Here is an 18,974-nt window from a genome sequence, read left to right as displayed (position 1 = left end):
TTCTATTTAAAAAATCTCCGTAGTGATATAAATTAAGCCAAGAAGTATTTTAAACTGTCAGCTTAATGGTGCACACAGGAGTTATGGTTGCTCTCAGTTCAAGTAAATTTTAATGAATAAAGTAGCTCAAAAAATAAGAGAAATTCGCAAACTATAAATGGAAAACTTCTTCATTTACTCAGAATGTGTTTACTGCCTTGGGAGTTACTTGATTTAAAATGCTTCAAAAATGATGGGTCGGATGTGGTTAGATTATTCTGGGTTTGGGTAACTTGTGAATAAAGCTAAGGGAAAAGCAATATAGAATTGGAAAAGGAACTAGAAACCAGGCATCTAAACTTCCTAGGTCTCAGTGTCTTCATTTATAAAATTAGGGGTGGGAACTAGTTAATTGCTTAAATACCACTTTATACCCCGTGTTTCTAAGTCTAGAGGTATATTCATTATCCATATAAATTAAAAAATAATTACAACTGACTCTTAATGTCATTTTACAAAGCATATAGCTGACTTAAGAATAAGCTCAGAAAAGAGGAAGTTTATAAAATATTTACCATTTGAATCATGAACATTAAAGAAGAAACTTTGAAAAGACATTATATTCACATATTATATCTAAAACATTATAAATAGGAATGATAAAATGCCTGCTGAAATAACACCTGCATCAAAGCTCTCTCGGTCAAAGAAAAAAGTGTTAACCATTAAGAGGGTTTCTGTTGTTGTTAAGCAAAAGAAAAAAAGAAAAAAGAAAGAAAGAAAGAACACCTGAGTTTGCATAATATACTAAAATAATCCTCCCTAAGGATTCTGAGAAGACCAAAGATTTTTTAAACTGAAGGACAAAAGGAGATTGCAAACTGAGATTTTTGAATTGTGTGTGTGCGTATATAACCCTCAAAAGTATAACTCTACAGCAAAAACAAAAAGGCAGCTGTTCCTAGGGACATTCTCTGCCATCAAAACAATAGCTGTGACCCTTTAGCAGGAATCTTAAGGCAGCCTAGTTTCCTATATGAACACTTTCTATGTACAGTAGACATTAGTGGAGAATGGCAACAGATTTAACAACTTGTTAGTATCCTTGTTAATATTCTACCCACAGCAATCAATCACAAATGTGAAGGAGTCAAGTTGGAGGTATCTTCCTACATGACCCTCGCTGCATCCTCTGGATCTAAAACAGTCACTGCTAAGAATTATTCCTTAGATAATACAGATTGGAGGCTTACAAAGAGCTAGGTGAAAGTCATTAGTTGAAGATATAAGTTGATAGTGGCATATAAGTGAAGATAGAAGTTGATAGAGAAGATATAAGTTGATAAGGCCCTTTCCCTCGAAGAATTGTACAAGGACTGTCTACATTCAAATTTCCTAAGGTGAATATTTAAAACTCCAAATTCTTAAGCCCTGCCCCAAATTTTCTCAATCAAGTTTCTCAGGGTACAACCCAAATATCTTGCAGTTTCAACAAGGTCCCCAGTTGATGCTGATTAGAGTTTAAATATTAGGAATCATCAGTTTGTCACGTTAAAGCATTACTATTTCCTAAATGACTAGGCTACTGTGTTATTATAATGATTTTATTCTTCCTAAATATAATTGGATAGCATTTTACAAACATTATCTCATTTAGTCCTTACATAATCTGATTCAATAAGGATAAGGATTATCATTTATATTTCATTAGAGAGGTCATCTAACTACCAACTGGCATACCAAAACTCCAATGCTTATGCTCTTTTCAATACACAACAATTTTTAGTAAAATATATCAAGATCCTAAGAAATGAATCTAATGATAGAACCACAGGCAATGGGAGACATACTTAGGTGTTGCAGGCTGTTTCTATAGCTTGAAATCATATCCTGCTAATTGTTACTAGTTTTAAATTTAGTTTCAACCAAGAACCAACATTATTACTTCTACATAAGCAAAGGAGACGCTTCTAGGAATTTTTCTATAAACATTTGAATACTACACTATTTATTGTGGGCACTAAGATACAGAAAAAACTGCACTCACTGTCTTCAGGGAATTTTGTCTAGGGAAAGTGGAATGCCGATTTGGGAATGTGGGGAGAGTTTGTATAAATGCACACTTAGGATGAAATATCAGCATCAGGTGTACTTACTGGTGACCCTGAAAACATTTTCCCACCCTCATTTTGTTGGAGAGATCTGCCTTAGGGGGACACTAACCATCTGGCCAGCAGGCATCATCCTCCCTACCCACAAAAAACAGAAGGTGTTTCCAAATTGAGATTCTCTTTGTTAATGTCTTTGTTATCCCTGTGAAGAATCAAATGCTTTAATTATTAGTTTTTTGACAGACTAGCTCAATTTTCCGAGTTTAAATAGCTTCTTGTCACTGTTCATCTAAAAAACATTACGGCATTAGTGAAAGATGTATCAAACCTGAGTGTTTTCCCAGGTTGTATGCACTTTTTTTTTTTTTTTTTTTAGTTATTTCAACAATGATCAAAAGCCAGTGAGTTTATCCTACAAGCTGGAACCATTTCTTTTTCAAAAGACAAATCCTAATACACAACAAAAATTTAAACCATCACACTAACAAAATTCATTAAAAGCCAGCAATAATTCTGACCATCTCATTAATTTCTACTTTTATCTTATTGTAAAGAATCATCAGTCCCTCTTATCTGTTTCTAATAGCCCAGCAAATTCTGCAGAAATCTGGCCCAATCAGTATTTCCTTCCCAGATTTCCTGCAGAATCATTAGGCTGTTCATCTCTCTTGGTCTTTTAAGGATAGTGCACACTCTGTGCTCACCAGTGTGGGTGACAGGATCCTCCGTGGACTCTGGGAACCAGCATAGTGGGTTAAAGTCTAGCTTTGAGAGTTATAATGACTCAGTCTGGTCACTTCAAGTGACCAGCCCTCATTGTTTCCTCCACCTCCAAAATGAGGCCAAAAAAAAAAAAAAAATAGGCTATTTAATTTATTTCTTGTGGATATCACATTAGATAAAACATAAGAAACCACTTTGTAAACCTTAAGAGTTCTACCAATACAAAAATTAAAATGCAACCAAACATCTCCCCAATTACCAAGAGGATATCAGTCCATCTCCTATAGAAATATGTACTGAAGGAGTTGTGTTCCATCTAGTTTGGACAGGTGGGGTTGCTGGTGTGTCTACAAAGCATCTGAAGGATGAAAGAGATGGCTTTCCCCTCTACTGTGGCTGCTCCTCAAGGACACTGAAGGGGCTTCTCTGAGGTGTTTGAAAGAACACAAAGCAGGCAGGTTAAGTTTGAAAATCTGAGACAATAGAATGGCTTTGAAGAGATTTCAGACCCTGCATCCTCTGTTCAGAGAAAGACAATATCCTACCCCAAGCAGCAGGTACTTGATAAGCACTTGTTGACTGATTGGTCTCTGCATTCTTGGCACTCACAGCTACAGTGATCTGCCAGCAGGGAGTGTGTAAACACCCACATTTTGGTAATAACCTAAATATCTGCATATTGTGAATGAAGAGACTGAATGGATTAAATTATGTAAAAACAGTCAGCTCTCTGAACATACTGCCTGTATCATTCTCTGTGCAAGTGAAGGACTTTGTTATAGTGAGGACATCAGAGCATCTGCAAGGGAAGGATAGAGTCCTCCCTGCCTGCCTCTTGGGGGGTCAGTTGTCTGTATAGGTCTGTCACTCAAGAATGTGCTCCTCTCTGGTAGCTTCCAACCAATTTCTAGAGAGTACAGCACCGTTTCCCAGCTGGACAAAGAGTCAGGTCTTTACTCTCTTTCCCTAATGTCAAATAAAAAAAATATGGGTTTTGATGGGTATCATGTTTAAGTGAAACTCACACACACAAACACACACACAGAGTCATTCATCCAGTGGTCATACCTAATCATCTGAGATTACTAAGAAAAATTGAACTTGCAATCATACACTATTTTTAAACAAACACTGGCACAGGTGAAAGTAGTGTTTTCTGCTCATGGTGTTTGCTCCTATAAAAATACCTTTCTCTTTGCTCACCACATACCCATCTTTCAAAGTCTCTCTGGAGGCCCGCCTCCTTCAGGAAGCTTTTACTGACTCCCTTGCTGAAAGGCGTTTGAGTTTGATACATCTACAGTGCCCTGAAGCAGATTGCCAATTTATTTTCTTTGGGGGCCCTGTTTCCCAAAAGGCAGGCCCTCCATCGGAAGGGTCTCCAGGTTCTCCAAACCTCGGGAATGTATGAATGCATGAGGTGGCACCTATGCTTCTATGTTGGCCACAGAGGAGCCAGGAGAGGCTTTCTCTACGAACATGTTTCACCATTATCTGTTACCTAGAATCACCTTCAGCATAATATGTTGGGGAAAATTCAAGTTACGTGACTTCATACATTGAACTATTATCGCCACTCATATACCACGATAACTAAACTCTAGCAGAGAGGAAATAAAGACAATAGCTTATATCAGCTTGTCTTATGTGTATCTTGCATTGCTTGAATTACTCTAGTCCTAAGAACTCCAGACAGCTGACATCACCTTAAAGGTCTTCACACTTCGGGGAGTAGACATGATGGGTCATTCTGAAATGATGTTATTTCCCAAAGGATATATCAACCCAGTTGATCAAACAAATGTGCTTCCAACCAGTACAAAATTTTGCCTACTATGCAATCACTAAAAAGCCTTTATTGGCCTCCCCATACACATACCCGCCCAGGTGTTGGGGTACAGGGGATTGAATCCCGGGGCCTCACACATGCTAGGCAAGTGCTCTACTACCAAGCTACAACCTTAACCCTTTTTATTTTGAGACAAGTTCTCCCAAAGTTGCCTAGGTTGTCCTTAAACTTGTGATCCTCTCTACTTCACCCTGCAGAGTAGCTGGGATTCAAAGCATGAGCCTCCAAGTCCAGTTGAACTTCTTTTTTGAATATGGACAAAAATTCAAGCGTGGATATAAAGCTTCTCTTAAAATGTTCATTGAAAAAAAAAAGTTGTTTTTTTTTTTCTTTTTGTGTTGAACCCAAAGTCTCACATCTGTTAGAGAAGCATTCTACCACTGATCTACATTTCCAGCCCTAAAATGTTCATTTATTTCAAGAAATTGAGTAGCTATGTTTTAAACACAGGTAACTGAATTACTGTTGCTGGTCATTTTCACTTTATGTAGTATACTGAAATGCTTATGTTCTATTTAAATACCAGACTTTACAGTGGGCTATGGCATAACCCATCAGAGTGACCACAGTGAAAAGAAGTGACATTAAGTGATTCTGGGCCAGGAAGCACTGTTCCTCTTACCAAACTCTCTTTTTTGCTATAATACAGCCAGGTAAAGATGCCTTTGTATTTGCTGACATTTTCAAAGGCTGACTGGACAAAGAAACATAGAATCATTTTCTTAAGTCTCTCCTCACCATCTCTGTCCTCCCCTCTCCCACCCTATTTTAAGGAAGACTAATCTATAAAAGATTTTTCTACTAGGAAAAAAAAAAAAAGCTCTACCTTGAGATGTAGCAAGAGCTGTGGCAGTTCAGCCTTACTTCTGGTTTCCTGGCTTACCTCCCACATGGACTGAGGGCATACAATGGTGGGTTTTCTATGTAACATCCTCTTGCTAACATTGCTGTCATCCTCTTTGGGATGAATCAGACACTAAGAAAGAATCTTGGTTTGAATCTTTTGTCTTTATCTTAAGCAATCTAGCAAATTCACCTAAAATGAGAAGAATGTAACCTGTTTTAAAAGACTCAGGACAGTCTTCCTTCTAACTACCTTAAGTTCTTTTTGTCCTCATCCAGAGCAGAAAAGACCCACAGTTAGAGTGATGTTCATCTATCACTTGAGGAGCTGCAGCAATTTATCAGGTCCTGTACCAAACGTTTACATAAAGTATCAAATCTTCACAACAGTCCTACAAAGTAGATGTTATGGAGCCTATTTTACTCTTAAGAAAAGGGAAGATCAGAAAGGTTCAGAAACTTGCCTTAGGTCAGTTTTTTAGTGGATATACTGAAATTTATAAGAGTAATCCTTTCACTTACAAGGCAATTCCCACAATTCTTATGCTCTTATTTTAAGTGGAATGTATGGAATGACAGCAAGCAAACTGAAGGAGAATTCTGCTAAACTGAATAAACCAAAAGGGTCTTTTAAGTAAAATGTAGATAAAAGACTGAGAGTATTTGCCATCCTTGCTGATGCCCCAATTTTACAGTCTCATTTCAAAACTCAATAGAAATGAATGGTGGAAAGTCTTAAATTCTTCATGTAGTCCTACAATACCACGCATATATATACAGGGAACATGATTTAATCTTCAAAATCCTCAAGACGTCTAATTTAAAAAAGCATAATTAAAATTAAGATACTTAAAGTAGTTTATTAATTGTCAGTCTTTTTTCTATATTCTTCTTTCAGAATTATACAATTTATTTAACCGTTTACAGAAGGATTCCTTTCATCTCCAGAGAATATAATGACATAATCAGACTTATGGCAACTGTTCCCTTTTAATTGTAAATCATGGTTTCACTTGCAAATTAGACTGTTATCATAGCAGATTATCAATTTGTGGGGAATATATTTGCCAACTAGAATGAAAGTAGTTAATAAACATTAATCAACATCTTAAATCAATCACTCTTTTACTCTCAATGTGGTGGTGGCTATCCAGTTTCATAAATCAGTCAAAACAAATAAAGTGATGAGAAAGAAAGGCCCTGGATGCCCTGTGTAGTTAAGAAGCACGAAGCCTAAAAACAAATTGGAAGATAAGGAAAAGGCAATAAACTTTCAGAGAAATGACTTGTTGGAAATTAGACAAGTAAATCTAGGCAGACATCTTTAGTTGGTCCATTATGAACGACTAGTGATAAAAGCTAGAGGAGAAAACAAAGTGCTCAATCAGTAGAGATAAATTATGTTTGTTGACAGGACAAACATAGGGATTAAGAGTATGGACTTCCTAAATCCAGGAACTGGATTTGAGTTGAAATCCAGGCCTCACAGCTTCAGTTTTGCAAACTGGGTTATTCATTATCCTTATTCTACCTTGATATTTTTATGCATGGAATGGGAGATTATGAGTACCTATGTCAAGGAGTTGTGAGAATTAAATGACTTGCTATTCTGTTCAGAATTTAGAACGGTACCTGATATATAATGGACAATAAATGATCATTCAAAAAATTCATGACATCATTGGCCATTTATTACCATTTTGCATAGCCCTACTTCTTTCTCTGCACAGTCTTTTTGACTGAGGATAATTAAAATAGTAAAGTACCCTTGTAATATTTAAGTCGCTCCCTTACTATAAGCCAAAATTTGAATTGATTTCCTCTGTGAAGAGAATTAAAATTTTAATGTATTTTATTAAAAAGAAAAGAAAAAGTCTAATATTTAAAAATAAGATTACTGAGGCAAATGTTTTATTACTGGCAATCACCAATAAGTTAGCCATTATAAGGGTACCTTAACATCAATGCCTTGGGTATATACTAAACCCAGGCTTTTGTCCAAAGATATTTATCAGAAACCCCTCAACCATTTTGGACTTCTAATAACAGCATGATAATTTGCTCATAGGCACATCAAAACCTCTGTACCTCACTTCAGACAAGTCCCAAGGAAAGAACTGAGTAAGGAAACCACTCATTATTTGCATATTTACCACATCCAATTAACTACTTTGCTGACAGAGATTAATTTATTATTCATCTTATTCCATCATATGTTAATACTTTGACAGTGGACATGAAAAATGACTGATGCAGCATATTGCAGTATCCAAAATATTAAGTGTGGACTTCAAGGAAGTGTAGCTTAGAATGTTGAGCAAAGTGTCTCTCTTTCAACTTTGCAAACATTCTAGAAAGTGATCAACTTTCAATGACTATTTAAATATAAATGATCCAATATGACAGATTTTTCAGAAGTCAATATGAAACATAAAGGAAGTAGGCTGCTAAACAGTGCCCTGCAAACAAAATAGAAAGTTTAACTTCTACACATATCTAGGTGCAAAAGTTCTCATTAGTATTTAAATTATTCATCCTTGGTATTATTTTTCTGCACTAGATTGTAAAACACTTGATCACTGAAAATGATAACTATATATAATAAAGGATAGATACATAGGGAAGGTAAAGTTTTCATTGCATTAACAAAGACAAATCTAGTAAAATTTGAAAGTGAAGTTCATCAGGAAAACTATACATTCACACACTTGTTTTTTTTTTTTTTTTTTGAGGGGGAGTACTGGGGATTGAACTCTGGGGCACTTGACCACTGAGCCACATTCCTAGCCCTAATTTGTATTTTATTTAGAGACAGAGCCTTAATGAGCTGCTTAGTGCTTCACTGTTGCTGACGCTGTCTTTGAACTCAAGATCCTCCTGCCTCAGCCTCCAGAGCCGCTGGGATTACAGGAGTGTGCCACGGCACCCAAGTAGGAAAACCACATATTTCTCGATACACAGGGAAGAACTAAAGTCTTCATTACATTAACAAAGACAGATCTAGTAAAATTTGAAAGTGAAGTTCATCAGGAAAATCACACACTTCTTGAAACTGTGCTGCTTCAGGTTCAAATACAATTGCAACTGGCTAGTGTGAGAGCCCCACAACACTGGGCCACCACACTGGTTTGAATATACTTCTTAGAACTGTACCACAATTGCTCATGGTGACATGTTTTTATGTCCTGCAGCTATCCATGCTTCAGATAATTCAGTCTTAATGTAAAATTAGAGATTTCAGAATCCAGAATTATCTGTTTTAAGCAGCAATCAAAAATATCACTTCTGTTTAGCAGCTCTCAATCCTGTAGTCATCTAGAAAAATATGGATGATGACCAGATGGTAACTGATGGCCAAGACAGGCTGAAACACACAAATAATTATAGGTGCTAATGTTAGTCCAATGGAATCCCAGATAACCAAAATGATGATGTGGAAGTGCTGTCCAAATCAGTAAATGTCACTGCTTTGTATTTCACCACACAAGGAAGTAATTTGAGTATGTGGCTTGTTCATAAGCAGCATTAAAACCTCTGTACTGCACTTAGGAGAAGTCCCAAGGAAAGAAATGAGTGGGGGAATCAAACACATTATTTGCATATTTAACATGTTCAATTAACCACTTTGATGATGGAGAATAATTTATTATTCATATTATTCCATCAAATGTAAATACTTTGATAGTAGACATAAAAAATGATGGATACAGCACATTACAGTATCCTTTTCAATGACCAAGTATGTTCCAATCTGGTGGGGAGAAATGATGCACATTAAGAAGCAACGTCTTGCTGTTTGCTTAAAAGTTTTGTATTTTTGTGGTCGTTAATTTTCAGATATATCGAAACACTTTTTTCTCATTAATGGTAGCTATTTGTAAAACAAATGACACAGACATAGAAAGTCCATTGCCTTGCTTTAAAAGAAAAAATAATAATACCACCCATTATATAGGACCCATAAACTGGGTCCTATAGTCAAAAAGAATGCCTGCAAGATCCACAGAAGCCTTGTAACACTTCATACAAAAATAAACACAGGCTTTGGAACTCCACTAAAGAAACCCTTTTCTACATGGTCTTGGTTCCAGTTCTTGAACTTCATGGACAATAAGACCACACAATCAACAGATCAGGTTCTTCTTTTTTGCTGGTTCATTTGGTGATTAAAAGGAACTTTGTCCAGGAAGCATCATCTTTTAGTCATAAAGTTTTTGGTATAATCATTATTATTTGATTATAGCATGCTTTATCACTGAAGAGAGAGCTGACTGTGAAAATGGCTCTCATTTATCAATCTATTTCCACTTTACTACTTATTCATTGACTAAGCATAACAATTAAACATTAGCTAAAACTTTTTCTATAGGGATGCATATATAAATTTCACTTCTATATTCCCTTGAAATTCTTTAAATGCTTTTTTTTCATCACAAAGAAATGATAAATGTCAGAGGAGACAGATATGCTTCTTCTGATTACAACATTACACAATGTAGACATGTATTAAAATATCACATGGTACCCTATATATATAAGCATCCTTTATAATGTGTCTATGTATATATTGAACTATATATAAAGAGATTATTCATGATTATATGAGTTAGTTCTGCTTTTTTGGCTAATTTTATTCTTAACGAGGAAGCAAATTTTTGAGAATCAAATTGGAAAGTGATCACACTGAGATAAAATTCAGGTCTTCTAAATTGAAATGCATTTTCTTTTTCAAAACTGTCTCTTACCATATTGTCATAGAAAATCAAAAGTACTGTGGCTACTTATTAATTAAGTGGCCCTGGCAAAATCCCTACCTCTCTAAATCTGTTTCTTTGTCAGCAAAAATGATGATCATAAACCCTGCCAGGGTTGCAATGATGATTAAATGAGACATTTTTTCATGAAAGCACTGTAGAAATAACATACTTAAAAGATAGCTGTTTTCACTCCGTTCTGTCAAAAGCTGGGGGGGATGCATTGTTATGTGATCAACACTGAAAAATCTTGCATTTTAGAATATCTGAAAAGGCTATCTGTTGGAGGCATATTCTACACGCTACATAGACCATAAAGGGCTAAACAAAAAGATAAAAGAAAACAGGTATATCTAGTATCTAATAGAAATTCTCAAGACCTCTGTTGAGGGAAAAACACTAGGAAAAATGGACACTGAGCCTAATCCCCCGTACCATGGCCACCTTGTACCCAAGTACCTACTCTCCAAATAATGATTAGGACAATTAGGTTGCTTAAGGAGTCTGAATTCCATCTTTGCAAAAATATCCCCAGTTACAGTATGCTTAGAATCAATAAGGTTCCAGGAAAAGACAAGAAGAGCCTGAGGATTTTAAGAGATCCTTCTGATTAAAGAAATCTTACAAATGTAATGATCTTAGAGGTCTAATGATGTGATTATTTGAAGAGAGTTAAAGACACCCAAGCATATGATTAACAAACAATATAAAAAAGCCTTCCTTGATATTATTATTTTGATTAACATCTTAAAAATGAATTATGTTTTTCATTAAAAATGATGGCTGACTGTGGGAAGGGGTCAGAGTAGAGGAAGGATTATTTTCTCCACATGAACCATTTCTTCAGTTACTCTGTTCTCAAAGACCAAACCTCTAATCTCAGTTTTCACCTAACAAAGAACAACCTTCCATTATATGCTGTTCAGGTTATAGATGATCAGGTACAGCCCCTCCCCACTACTGGAGCAAAGGCTGACGGAAAATTATTTTAAATGAGGAGAAAAATAAATTAGAAGATATGGATTCTCTACCAACTCTGCTACTAATCTTTGGTGACCCTTAGAGGGTCAAGCTATTAGAACTCTGCTGTCACACTGATAAAATGAGAGGAATGTACTCATCAAACTATGACCCAAAAGAGAACTGATGTTCAAAGTGGTAGCTAGGTTCTGAAAGTCACACAGTTAATAACTGACCAGAACTCAGGTCTCTTGACTTCACGATCTGTGATTTCCACTATACATAGTTACTCCTTGATGCCTCTTTTAATTATTATTAGTTTAAAAAAATTAATTGGAACCTACTGTAGTCTGGGCACTTTTCAAATTCAAGATCTCATTTATTCTTTACAGGTATATAATTAATTGCGTTTTCATTGTATGGATTAAGAAAGCATTCTTAGAGAAGATAAATAGCTTAGTAAATTTACACAATGAGTGGCCAAATTTTCAACTGGATATGTTCCTGAGAATTATCTTTGCTATACCAAGCTGCCTCAATTATTTATATATTAGTATGAATTTAAATCAATGAATCCGCCATCTTAAATAGATTTGCAAAACAAGCCTTATCTCTTTTTGAAAAATAAGTTATATGTTTTCTTAGAAGAAATATATGCAGCAACTAGAAAGAAAGCAATTGTGCAAGAAGTTCTTTCTAGATCATTAATATTAAAGGATAATAAAAATTGATGTACATAAAATTCACTATTTTTTGATGTTTTTATCATATCATTTTATGTTGTACCCCAGATGACTACTACATATACATTAACTTTGGAGGAAGTCTTATTTTGTTTTGTTTTTTTCATATATTTTTGAAGACAACCTGCTTTTAGGGAGAATTTTTTGTTTATCTGTATCTTTAAGGATTAACTTTAATAAGAGTCTGGACTTTTAGAACTAAATTATAACTTCTTGATGATTAGAGCTGAGCTGTATTGGTTCCTCCTACCTCACCCTTCCTCCCATTATTCTCTGGCCTTTCATGGTAGCTGGTGCCGCAGTCTGGCTGGGCATGAAAACATGTGCATTTATTATTTAGGAAGCATTTATATGTATATTTACTGAATGAATTAATGAATGCACAATCTAAGAAATAAATAACAAAAGTTTGGGGACAACCACAAATTACTCTGGAGTGCTGGGATCATTTGGATCTTGATTGTTTCAAAGATTTTTCCAGAAATATTATCAGACCAGCTTTTACAAAATAGCATTTAAGTGATGTAAATTTCTTCCCACAAAGCTAACTAAAGAAGTTTGCAGCAGCAATGCCTATTTCAGCAGAACAGTCAAGAATCAAAACAATGTTCCTGGTCACATTTAAGAATTAATTAACAGAACAGTTAAAGTTTTCTTCAATGCAGAATATACTGTGAAAGGTTCTGCTAACCCTCTAGGTTGTTACCCCAAAGAATCCAGAGATCTTCGTATCAAACAGCAACCTCCTGCCTCCAAGAAAAACAACAGAACTACAAAAACTTCCTCAGCAGGATCAATGAAGTGACTTGTGGGACACCAGTGAGGTGGCATTGGCGCTCCTCACCGTGTGCATTATTGTTAATGCATGCTGGAAGCAAAACTCTGGCCCCAAATTCCTTGCAATTATTTCTACTCTAACAGATCAACCACTAAACCACATGGAGGACCCTCTCAGTTGTAGTTTAAAAATCTCTGAGCTCAGTGAATTGCTCTGGGCTATGGTCCATGTAGCTTTGATTCTCATTCCTGTTTGACTCTGATCAGAGATCTGGCTTCATTTTTTTGGCCTATGTATGGTATGCCTGAGTAGCCCTACAAGGAAAATGCTATTCCAACTCCCTTTAAAACCCACCACTCCTCATAGAAGTTTAGTGTATATGTACTGAAAGTGCCTCAATAAGAATAATGCTATAAATTCAAGATATAATAATAATTATCCTATGTAACAGCACTGGGCAACTTCAAATACAAACCACACTTTTAAAATCTGTTAACATTTGCTTCTGGGAAAACCCTTTTGCCTTTTAATAGTATAAGCTCATCACAACAATATAATTTCCGGAGCTCATATTTTTGGGAAGAGAAGGGCTGGCACTGGTGTGCTCATATCTGTGATGGCTTTCTCCTTCCTTTATCTCCTGAAATTATTGAGAGACTCTAAGATAATTTTCTAAAGTATGCAGAGCAGAGGTACTTAAGAGAGCCAGAAGCTGAGGTGGGAACCTGAGCATCGCGCTTACATCATTCTATGCTCCGCACATATGGCACATCACAAAAGCAGTACTGGCTGAGCACACGGGTCTATTCTGGACTCTTGTTGGCTTTAATTACAAGCAGCCTTGCTTTCTATCATTTGCAGTCAGTTCTACATTTATTTAACTAGGAAAAAAAATAATATTCAAGGTAGTTTCACCATTTATGTTCTTAAATGCATGCAAAATAAAGTGGGGCCCTGCAGTGTTCTCAAAACCTGCTTCTCATATATCTGCACTTAAAAAAAAAAAAAAAACTCATCAAAATCTCTGCAACTGGGTCAACTTGCACAAAGACGCTTGGGGTAGCCATGAGCTCCCTCTGCACCCTGCAAACCTTGTAAGTGACACCTCATAATAGTGCAAATGAAGCATAGCATGATGAGAAAATGAAGAAGAATGAACCTGGATAGTCAACCCAGCAGTTTTCAAAACATGGGAGACTCAATTTTATTCCCTAAAATATACCATACATAATTTTTCTTTTACACATTCAAGCATATACATGTATTCCCCATTACTGGAAAAAAATATATATATCTCTTGTGATTCTCAGAAATCCTAACACAATCAAATAGGCTCCTTGATTCGTTCATTTACATATATCTATTTGTAATAGTCTCAAATTTTGAACTAAACCTCTTTTTTACCTGTTCTGATGATCTTCTAGGGATTTATCATATTGTCAGATACCTTTGTGCTCTCCTTTCACCCTCATCTATTAGGCTCAAACATTCTTTCCTTGTGAGCCCTTTGTCCCTATAATTAGCTAAATATGCAGGGAGATTTATTGACCTAACAGATTCAACATCACCTCTTTCTTATTAGGTCCCTTGAAGCCATCACCCTGTTGGCCCTGCTCTGGCCTCTCTGCACTCCCACCTCATGCTCATCTTTCCATCCCCCATCCTCAGGGGCTTATTTTCATTCTAATGTTGCTAGATTTGTTCTCTTTAGAGTTAATTCCTCTTTCAAGGGAGGGAAGGGATGAGGCATGAAAAATTCACACCTGGCTTTTATCTAATGGGGTTTGACTCTTGACAAGCTAGTTTGCTCTTCTGATTAAAGGAAAAGAGAAAAGAATCAGAAAGAGTAGCTATCTGTTTCAAAAGAGTAAGGGTGAGGAGGCTAGGGAGTTTTACAAATAAATATGACCCTGAGATAGCACTTTCAAAGGAAAGAAAGTTCTGAGATCCAAAAGAATAATGCTAACTGAGATTCACATCTATTTTCTCCACTATCCTATTTTTTTTTTTTTTTCAGTGATGGATGCACCTGATTTTTCATTCACAAGGAGACAACCTCTGTATTCTGGAGGGAAAAAAAAAAAAATGTTTGCAAAGACCACCAGACGGCGCCTGCCGGGGGTAGAAGGTACAGAGGGAAAGGGAAAGGAGTGCCTGACTCTGCCGCAGGGCCCCTTGGTGTCTTCTCCTCATTTCCCTACCACTCTCCCCATTCAGCTGCCTAGTCCCTCTGCAGAGAGGCAGAGCCAAGGGGTGGGGGAAGTTAATATGCATTTGAGATTATTAGCCAAGTGCTTCCCACTGGTACAATTAGACGCCCCACCCCCTCGTCTACCCCCATCTGGCTCACTGCACCCACCCGCCCACACTCTGTCTGCCCCTCCTGCTCCCTCGCTCTCCTCCCTCCCAAGGGACTTACACAGTTCTGCACAAAGGCAGGGCAGTGGTGGAGAACTGCACCCAGGTAAACGGGAGCAACAAGCTCCTAGAATACAGTGAGCCAGTGGTGACAGCATCAGGAACTCCTTACTATTTCAGAACGACTGATCCTCTGATAACCTGCAGCTAGGAAACCCCAGTTTGGGGCATCACTCCTGTCTCCACATTAGCTACTCTTGGGAGACTCACTGGGAGAGAATTGAGGAAAGGAGATAGGGAGCCAATTCCTAGGACCCTCAGTGAAGTGATTCACTATTACAGTCCCTAGAGGGGTTGCCAGGGCAACTTGGCCTCTCTTTAGTTAGGTTATGCTATGGCTTCTCATATCTAAAGCACATTTTCCCCAGGTGGAAAACTGTCCTGTGGAAGGGGGTCATCCTGGCAGTACCAGCAACTGCTCAGGGAAGAGAAAAATACATGGGAGATGGGCAAAGGACCCAGGGTTGAACCAAGGCTTAAAGGTGAATGGGCTGTGCAAGAAAGGTGGAAAGGGGCCATAAGAAACTGTCCATAACTTCCACTCTGCTTTGTAAATGAGTGTGTTTTATACTGGATCCAAAAGAACATTTGGGAGTGAGGAAAGACTCACAAAAAAAAAAAAAATCTTTGGATATTTTATTTTTGGCAATTCAGGGAATCTGAAATAAGCATTTACCCAAAGACAGAGGAAACTGGCTCACCCTGGAGAAGGAACCAACTAATGTTCCAAGGTGTTTCTCTATACTCTGCTCTTTCTTTCCAAAGGAACTGGGGATTAGCAGAATAGCTTCCCTCTGCTCTAACTTCTCTTCCTCCAGGTAGATCCCCTGGTTTAGCCCAGCCAGCCTTCATTTACTGACCCTCCTTGGAGAGAACTATATACTGAGAAAGGAGGAAGCCAGACCTCCCTTATTACAGCAGCCTGCAGAAAAGATCCTTAGGGAGATGGATTTGTGTAGCCAAGCCTCTCTCTGTTCCATTTAGAAAATCCACAAACTAATCTCCAAGAAAAGATGTATATATGTATGGAGTTGATGGAAGAAAGATACTGTCAGGAAGTCCGCTCTGTACCTCCTGGTAGTGGCTGGCTAGCATTGGAGAGGGTACCTCAGTTATTCTGATACATTCTCCAATTAAGTGAAAAGTGGGGGTAGAATGGGTCGGCCTCCTGTTGAGTGAGTCCCGGGACCATTTCCCTCTCACTGCAGTCTGAGCTTACTTTGGAGGAATGTGCAGGGAGGAATCTCTCCCTCCCTGGGGCCAGGGAAGATGGGCAGGAGGTGGGGCAGCACACACAGCACAGACAAAAGGTTCTGCAGAGCCCTCTTCTCTCTGGTGCTCGGGTCCCTCGGCTGAGGGTGGCGCCCCATCTGGCCACTAAGTGACCTTCTGGCGAGTGACGCCCCCTTCCCTCGGGACCAGCGGCCCGGCCGGGGCTGGTCCTTTAATAGGTGCCCACATCTCTCTCACTCTGCACCTCTACAAGGAATGCCCCTCCCACCCCTCTCCACAAACACCCGCGATGCCTTCCCCCATCCCCTTCTATTGTCTTCAAAGAGATAAGTGGCTCCCACCAAACACACCCAAATGCACCTCCCTTTTCTCGAGCTCCCATTTCTCTGAGCCTTAGGGGCCCAGAAGCGAGTGCAGGGTTGAAGGGGGGAAGCGAAGGGGTAACCCGCAAGAACTTGGCACCGCAGACCCACCGTGTCCGCCTCGCAAGGATGCCGGTGACCTGTAGATTGCAATAGGCACTGAATGATGCTTGCTGCTGCCATGGAAATGGTGGATGTGGTGCACTCCCAAACTGGACGCCCCCCATGCCACTCCTAGGAGGCCGCTGAGGGTGAGCGGGACTATCCAGAGCAGGGCCAGGCGCCCCCCTGCGCCGCTGCCGCCGCTACCGCCACCCCCGGGCGAGCCCAGCTCGGCGCTGCACCGGAGCATCCTCTGGTACATGGCGGGGCGCCCGCCGAGGGGCAGCGCCGCGGGAGGCAAAGTTTGGGGCGCGAGGAGAGGAGAGGGCGCAGGGGAGCGGGCACGCAGGGTGGGCTGCGGGGCTGGCCGCCTCACCGCGCCAGGGCACCCATCCTCTCCCTCCTTCGGACAGTCTTCTCGGGGTCCTGGAGTCTGCCGTGCCTTGCACCCCAAACAATCCGAAACATAGCCGAGGCGAATGCAGCTGGCTGGGGGCTTGTCCGGAAAGGCAAACCCGGGGAACAGCAAGCGCGGAGAGGATGGCTGCTCCCAGATTTCCAGGGCTCCAGGTTCTCGAGAGATACTCCCAAAGAGTTTCGGGCGAGAGTGCGTGCCGGGGGGTGGGGAGCCGGGAAATTGTTTAAAGCTCCTCCCGGAGGGTCCTCACTTCTACATGACAGCCATCCACCACGAATCCACTAGGTAAATCCATTTAGCATTCTGTGTGGGGACTGGGGAGGCCACTTCGCCGGCCCAACCTCCTTTCAAGGGAGCAGCAGACCCCATAGAATCGAAGCGCCCCTTCCCTCCATTCAGCCCCGGCCGGCTCGCCCGCTCTCGCCAGCCTCCCCCGGGCAGCGCGCAGAGCAGCGGCGCGCATCGCCTGCTCCCGAGGCAATCTCCGCGTCCGCCGCCTCCTGACACTTACGCCCGGCGAGGGGTTCAGAGGGAAGTGTGCACCCTTAAGAAGGAAGCGGGGCTCCAACAAGGGAAAGAGAGCTAAGGAAAAGAAGCAGACGAAGGAGTGGGGAACTGGGAAAAAAAAAAAAGAAGTGGGGAGGGGGGTGAAAGAAAAGAAAAAGAAAAGAAAAACCACACACGCTGGCGAGGCAAGGGGCTCTATGCAAATCTGCAGTCTCCAAACAGCAAATCACTGAAGCTCGGATGCAATGCAGAGGACGAGCCTATGTAACGAGGGAGGCTGGTCTAGCTTCCCACAAAATCGCCCTGCTTTGCCTCTCCCTCGCATTCTCTACACATCAAAGGGACACGTGTACGGCGATGCGTGGAACACCTAAAAAGCAACTCTCCCTCCTCAACCAGTTGATCCCTCCGTCTGAATTACAATGGCAAATGGCACCCTTCTCCTACCCCTATGGTTTAGATGTAACCAGTGTCTTGAAAGCTCTTAAAAGGGAAAGAATTCGGCTCTTTTTATTGGACCAAACTTATTCTACCAGGTGTTCAAACCCAAACTGCTAAATATGGTTTGACACCATCAACTCAAGCATCGATTCTAATGATCTGTTAATTACACATACTACTCAAAACAAAGAGACCTCCTTCCCACAACAATATCATAACTCATGGAAGGCAGTGAAAAGTTCAGGGGACCAAAACTCACAAGAAGGGGAAAAGGTGAGTAAATTTGGAAGCTAGAGAAGAGGAAAAAAAGGGGGGGAGGGGGAGAATGGAAAGAGGGGAAGAAAAGTAAACAGCCAAGAGAGAACTGATATGAATGAAATTGCTTATATTTTGGTCAATAGATTTGGGAGAGTTTAGAAGTCTGAAGATCTCTACAGATGCCCAGCTGTGATGATCTTTTTGTAAGGGTGTTGTTCTGCCTTTCTCTCATCTTGTCTCATGAGGAAAATAACTCAGAGAACCAAAATTTCTAACTCTGGAGTGCCCAAGGGAATTTATATTCTGTTAGTGAAACACAGCATGTTTAACTAGAAGACGTGTTTCCTAGGTAAAGTCCAGCCAAGCCATCACACACCAAAAGGTAAAACTCAAGCAATGCAAGTGGATTGGTAAGTCCAAATTCAGAATTGGGACGATGAATGAAACATTCCCCAGGACAAAATGATGAAATATCTAGTGATTGGACATTTTTGG

The 18,974-nt window shown here is 39.6% G+C and overlaps 1 protein-coding gene across 32 annotated transcripts in view; it reads right to left on the bottom strand.

Annotated features, from left to right (window-relative positions):
- Positions 1–18,974, bottom strand: part of Nrxn1 (neurexin 1) — a 1,098,127-nt gene that overhangs the window by 394,253 nt on the left and 684,900 nt on the right. The window contains exon 1 of one of the 32 annotated variants that reach the window (XM_046424385.2): positions 16,865–18,074. The exons of 28 other annotated variants lie outside the window; for them this stretch is intronic. In XM_046424385.2, the coding sequence (XP_046280341.1) occupies positions 16,865–17,117 (253 nt within the window). In that variant the 5' untranslated portion in view covers positions 17,118–18,074. Of the gene's footprint in view, positions 1–16,864; positions 18,075–18,974 lie in introns of those variants that run through there. 3 more of the 32 variants (XM_046424373.2, XM_046424405.2, XM_046424394.2) reach the window with 3 other exon arrangements.

The sequence above is a fragment of the Marmota monax genome, unplaced genomic scaffold (assembly GCF_021218885.2).
Source record: "Marmota monax isolate L192 unplaced genomic scaffold, Marmota_monax_Labrador192_F-V1.1 WCK01_AAM20220418_F8-fsc00015, whole genome shotgun sequence".
Classification (NCBI taxonomy): domain Eukaryota; kingdom Metazoa; phylum Chordata; class Mammalia; order Rodentia; family Sciuridae; genus Marmota; species Marmota monax.
This window is presented reverse-complemented; position numbering and strand designations above follow the sequence as displayed.